The sequence below is a fragment of the Tupaia chinensis genome, unplaced genomic scaffold (genome assembly GCF_000334495.1).
Source record: "Tupaia chinensis unplaced genomic scaffold, TupChi_1.0 Scaffold000279_1, whole genome shotgun sequence".
NCBI classification, from domain to species: Eukaryota; Metazoa; Chordata; class Mammalia; order Scandentia; family Tupaiidae; genus Tupaia; species Tupaia belangeri.
In genome coordinates this window covers 1,390,559-1,396,989 of record NW_006159762.1, presented here as the reverse complement: position 1 = coordinate 1,396,989, position 6,431 = coordinate 1,390,559, and the positions used below count along the sequence as shown (strand labels likewise).

The following is a 6,431-nucleotide window of genomic DNA, read 5'->3' as shown; positions in this document are numbered from 1 at the left end:
AAAAAAAAAAAAAAAAAAAAAAAGTAGGGAAGTGTCTATCCCAGGCACAGTGGCAGCCAGGGCAAGGCTGGATAAGTAGGAAGTGAGAGCTACCAAGTTACAGACCAGTTGTACAGGACCTTGGAAGCTACCTCGAGGACATGGCGGGGTGGGGGCTAGTAGAAGGAGGAGACGTGTTGGATTCTGGCTCTAATTTGGGGATTTCCTGTTGGGTGATGATGGAATATAAGAGATGGCAGGCTACAGTTGACATGGGGAAATATTCTTTGTTTCCTGTAGCTGCTATAGCAAAGTATCCCAAACTGGGTGGCTTAAAAGAACATAAATGTGTCTGTCACAGCATAGAAATCTGAAATGAAGGTGTGGACAAGGCTACTTCCTTCTGGAGGGAGACTCTTCTGAGGGGGCATCTGCTCCAGGCTTCTCTCCAGCTTCTGGTGGCCGCTGCCAGTCCTCAACATTCCTTGGCTCAGAGATGCATCACTTTCACCTCTGCCTCCATCGTTCCATGGCTTCCCTGCATGAGTGTCTACATCCACTTACATTCCTCTCTCCTTGTAAGGGCACCAGTCACTGGGTGGGGCCCACCTTCATCCAGTGTAGTCTCGTTTTAACTTGATTATCTTTGCAAAGACCCTATTTCCATATACACAGCCATCATCACAGGGTCTACAAGGACATGAATTTGGGGAAGGGTTGAACTGTTCAACCCAGTTCAGGGGTGTTGGCTCACATGTCCTTGGAACCCACTTTAGTAGTATCAGGTTGAAACCTCTGAAGCCTTTTAAGACAGATCGTTTTGTCCAGGGTGAAGAGGGGCCCCACTGAGCCTTTCCCAGGCTTCCTAATACATTTCTGATCAGACACGAGCAAAAATAAATCAGTTGACTCCATTTCTGATTCCACTATGGTCATAGGAATCAATAGCCTCTCATCAGTGATAAATCAGGTCCTCCCGGAACTCCAAGGTGGTGGGAAGAGCTGTCCCAGCCCCTCTTGCCATTCAGGGCTGGCATGTATAAGGGAGGCTGACAGAGGACATAACCCTGCTTATAAGGATAAGTGGATGAGATGTGGCCATTTTGGATCCAGCAGCACGCTTGCAATGAATCAGTAACTAGGGGCTGAGGAGTGAAAACACAAGCTCCCATAAGGCCTCTGCTCAGGCTGCAGCTTTGGAAATCCTCTGCAACTCCCCCCAAACAACCACAGACAGCATAGTAAATTGAGGAACACCGTGAAAGAGTCTCCTTGCTCAGGGCAAGCCCAGTAGACTGTCCCCAGGGGCCCAGGTAGTTACAGTTTTGCAAGTCAAATATTTTCGTACTCAATGTATTGCAGCTGGCTGGCCAAGTGACCCTTTCTTCTACAGCCCTGTTTCTTTCCGCGTTTTACTCAAATGATTCTCTCTACCTAACTTTTTGTGTGGTTGACAACTATTAAAAACAAACGGGTCGGCAAGCGATGTAGCGGTAAAGGCACTGGACTCCCACATAACTGACTGTGGTTGGAGTCGACCTGGCAGCTTGCTCTCTCTCTCTCTCTCCTCCCTCCCAGACAAGTTAAAAAATAATAATAATAAATACAATTAAATAAATAATTTTTTTAAAACAAAACAAAGGGCCAGCAGGTGATGTAATGGTTAAGGTGCTGGACTCCCACATGGCCAATTGCAGATCAAGTTCTGGACGTGGCAGCTTGAAATTCATGCCAGGTACATGTGTGTGTGTGCCCTAAACCTCAGGAGGAGAATGGAGAAGAGATTGTAGTGTGGCCATCCCCTCTGAGGGGTGATTTCTCACTCCCTCTCGGTGTCTCTCACTGTCTCTTTCTGTCTCTCTCTGGCAAGTGCACATGCCATATGAAAAATCCTTTTTTAAAAAAAATTCTATACATAAACACCTGATGAGCTGGTTTTTGCAGAGAAGTACCTCCTGGATAACCACTTACAAATTCCTCTGGGTGGAGTTTAGATTTTTCTTATCCTGGTTTCCCCCAAAGACACATACAGGGCACAGGGGAGCCATGTATCATTCCAGTAAAGAGTGGTTCTGAAGGACACCTAGCCCTCATCTATTAAGATCACCATTTGATCCTCTAACCAATTACCCAAGGCATGTGCTTATTGGCTAGTTGTGTATCTTCTTCAAAGAAACGTCTATTCAAGTCCTTTGCCCATTTCTTAATTGAGTTGTCTTTCAGATGTTGAGTTGCACTCGTTCAGTCTCATACATTGTGTAATGTGAAGAATCTGCAGGTCAGACAGATACAGTAATTTTGCCAAGGTCATGGAGCCAGGCTTGACTTCAGCTCTCCTACTGGAGTAGGGGGTGGAAGTGGAGAGCTAAAGTCTAGCCTGGCTCCATGACCTTGGCAAAATTACCTAATCTGTCTGACCTTTTGATTATTAGATTATTAGCAATTCGATTATTTTGAGATGCCTCAGAAAAGTTATTGGGCAAGTAAAAGAAGAGGCAGAACCAAGGGCACCTCTTCTGCTGAAAGCACTTCCCAGGGTCCAGGTTCCTTCCTTCCCCCGCAACCCCCAGGTTCCTTCCTGTCCCAGAGGCTAACACAGCTGACCCTGCATGGAGGACAAATGAAGCTTCTGCTCCATGTGCCAACCATGCTGAAGTCAAGAAAGTTCTCTAAAGGACTTGGCTTATAAAAACTGGTACGCTGAGGGGCCAGCAGGTTACATGGTGGTTAGGGTGCTGGATTCCCACATGGTCCACTGCAGTTCAAATCCTGGACCCAGAAGCTTGAAAATCACAACAGATAGTAGATAAATAAGTAATTTTTAAAAGTAGTACAGTGGGGCAAGGAGGTTGCACAGTGGTTAAGGCTCTGGATTCTCACATGATCAATCATGGTTCGAGTCCTGCACCTAGCTACTTGAAAATCATGCCAGGCATGTGTGCATGTGAGCAAAAATCCCAAAAGGAAAATGGAGGAGGAGAGATTGCAGAGTGGCCATCTCCCCAGGGGCTTTCTTACTTTCCTCTGTCTCTGGCAAGAGCATGCAGCCTATGGCAAAAGTCTTAAAATTTTTTAAAGTGGCACAGAAATGGGGTGCCACAGAAATGGCAGTCCCCATTTCTCAAGGTCCACTCCCAACTGCTGAGCTCTTAGAAGCATTGGAATACACCTTCTGGGTAGGTGGGATGGAGGGACTGGCAGGAAAGCAGACACAACTGACAAAGCCTCAAACCTCTCAAAGGAAAAAAGCTTAGGAAGGATCTAGACTCAGATCTTTGTGACTCAAAATGTGATCCTTGTAACAGCAAGATCAGCAGCACCTAGAAACCTGTTAAAAATGCAGAATCCCAGTCCTTGTGTCAACCTTCCCAAATGAAGATGTCATTTAACCAGATTGCTACCCATCCTCTCTGACATCAAAGTTTGAGAAGTCCTGCTAGGACCAGAGGTCCTCAAACTCGATCATGCACAGAACCCCCAAAGGTCGGGGAAATGGGCCTGCCCTTCTCCAGAGAAGATTCAGTTGTGAGCTGGGGCCGATGGTCTGCATTTCCCATGAGTTCCCAGGTGGGAACAATGTTGTGGCCTATGTCCTGCTTGGACTCTAGAGTCTCCCTGGGGTCTCAGGCTGTGCTGCATGCCCAAATTACCTGGAGTGCACCTAGCCCTACTTCTAGGAACCCTAATTGGCTCCACTCCCTTCCTTTCACCACAGAACACAACGGGCATGTCCTGCTATGGCTGAGAACTATTATTTCTGTTTGCAAGGCCCAAACATCCACATGTAAAAAAGACTCTGGCCACACCATTCATGCTTGGCTATATTCAGAGCACACAAGCTTTATTCAGCAATAATGGCAGTATTTCATGAGAATGAGCTGTACTCCTGTGTAAAGGCTGTTTTTATCACGAAGTCTGAGAGCAAATGATTACAGTAACAGAGCTGGCCCCCAGCCCAGCCCTTCCCTCCACAGATAGGCTCAGGCTGCTCCAGACATTTGCACCTGGGCCTAATAAGTGTCTCCCTCTACTCAGATCAGAGGGGAGGGAGTGGGCTGGTTCTCTCACTCAGGTTCTATCAGCCTGCTCCCTTCTTCTCAAGGTCCCCATGGGATCAGCTGAGTGGGCAAGATCACCACTTCTCACCCCCCATTACAGGGAACCCAAGTCTTCCTGGCTCAACTTCATTTTTTGATACAAGGTATTTTCTTCAATGGTATGATAAGTATGATTTTCAATAAAAGGTGACATTTATAAAGTACTCCACACTCACAAAGTGTTAGTCCTGCCCTCACCCAGCTCCCAGCAAGCAGGCAGGAAATAGGGTGGCCTTACTATAACAGGGAGCTGCAGAGACAATACACAGAGGGAGGAGCTGGGCTCTGGAGCTGCTGGGGGCCAGAGGGTCAATTTCATTTTAGTTCTGACTCAGGCTGCTTCTCAACAACCAACTTTACAAATACAAAGCAAATCATCAGAGATGCCCATGTGGCATGTGTGTATGTATTTCTGCATGTGTGTGCATGCGCATGTACACATCCATCTCTGCAAGAGTGTCCATCTGTGTATATAACCTTTCATTATGTATCCTTAACCACTTGTGACCTTCCTCCTCACTCTGGGGCATAGACAAGGCTGCCCAAGGAAAGAAAGGCTGCCCTCATTGGACAGCAGGTGTGCCAATATGAGGGAAGAGGTAAAGGGCAGCCAGGCCCACCTGGGAGAGAACAGGGAACACGCCAAGTGTCAGAATCCTTCTTGAAGCCTCTTCAAAGATAGAGGGTAGAGGGGAGGCCCAAGAGAGACTCACAACAGTGGCTGAACTATATAGATGGGCAGATAGCTGGGGTAGAGGAGTGACTGAAAGGGGCAGCTAGACTGTACAGGTGGCCGGCCGGCCAGGGTAAATGACCCCACACACATGAAGCCCTCCTGCTCAGTGGTGCACACCACCCTGCCCTAAGCTCCAAGTCAGCAGTCAGTTAACACTGAGATGGGTGGTAGGGGTGGAGGGGAGAGTGCTCACACAGTGTAAGTTTTGACAGACTTGTAGAGGGGCGGGAGCAGTCCGTGGCTCTCGCGGACAATTTCCAGGTACTCAGATGGAGTCTCCAGCAAGAAGGGCCCACAGCACATCTGGCAGCAGCACCTGACCCCAGAGGGTGGCTCCGGGTTCTTGTCAGACATGGGGGAAAAGTCAAAATCAGCCACCTATGGTGAACAAAATCCCACGGGTCAATCACCCACCCACCGGGAGCCACAGACAGGTGGTCTTATGAGCTCAGCTGTCTGGTGGCAAGGTGCACAGAAACACCTTTATGACATCGTACATAAGAGAGTACTTTGAAAAATTAATTGAAAATGGAATTAAAGTATAAGTTTTTGGGGGCCAGCAGGTGGCATGGTGGTTAAGGAGCTGGACACTCCCACATGACCAACCATGGTTTGCATCCCAGACCTGGTGGCTTGTTTTCTCACTTCCCCTCTCTCTCTCTGGTCAAATTAAGATAAATGAATGAATAAATTAATTAAAGAAATTATTCTTTTTTTTAAAATGTATAAGTTTATTATGGTGTAAAAAAAATTTTTTTTGAGAGGTTTTTGCTATAGGGCGAGTGCGCTCGCCAGAATGGTGTAAAAATTTTTGAGATTTTTCATGAACTTGTATGTAAGAGGCAAGCATAGAAGGAGATAAGTCAGCTGGGCTATCAACTCAACAATTCTGCCCAGTCTGCAGATATCTCTTAGTTACATTTGTCCCATGCCCCGGGGCCTCATTTTGAAATTAAGAACTCCTCCAGTCATCGTGGCCTGGTCCCCATGCCTCTCCAGTATTCTCCCAAGGTAACACCCAGTGGTCCAGTCCCCACCCTACTGAATACTCACCTCCACCATGTCCTTTTGCTGAGTGGTGTTACGAAGGGTCATATACATGATGAAGGCCAGCATCACAGTGATAAGCGTGGCACATGGGAATGCAAACATAGCCGGCTGGATGCCTGGGAGGGAGAGAGATGAGCTTACAGGGCTAGGTAGCTGGTGTCGAAATGCTGGTTCTCAGGAGGCGAGCATAATGGGAAAAAGAGCAGTCAACCCTCCCATCCATGTTTTTGTTTTTTTTTTTTTGTAAAGAATTTACAATTATTTATTGGGACAAGCAGATAGCACAATAGTTTTTGTCACTGGACTCTCAAGTAGTTGACCATGTTTCAAGTCCCAGACCTGGTGGCTTAAAACTCATGCTGGACACATGTGCATGCATGCCCAAAATCCCAAGAGGAGAACGAAGGAGAAGGTGTGGTCATCTCCCCTGGGGGGTGATTTTTTCTCTCTCTGTTTCTTTGTCTCTTTTGGTCTCTCTGACAAGCACACATGCCCTATAGCAAAAATCTCAAAAAAAATTTTTTTTATTTAATTGTATGTATGTATTATTTAAATTTGACCAGGGAAAG

General features: G+C 46.8%; 1 protein-coding gene across 1 annotated transcript in view; it reads right to left on the bottom strand.

Annotated features, from left to right (window-relative positions):
* Positions 1-3,795: 3,795 nt before the first annotated feature.
* Positions 3,796-6,431, bottom strand: part of TMEM130 (transmembrane protein 130) — a 20,512-nt gene continuing 17,876 nt past the window's right edge. Inside the window, exons 7-8 of the mRNA XM_027772493.1 lie at positions 5,866-5,978; positions 3,796-5,190 (exon numbers count right to left, since the gene is read on the bottom strand). Of these exons, the coding sequence (XP_027628294.1) occupies positions 5,002-5,190; positions 5,866-5,978 (302 nt within the window). The 3' untranslated portion in view covers positions 3,796-5,001. The remainder of the gene's footprint in view (positions 5,191-5,865; positions 5,979-6,431) is intronic.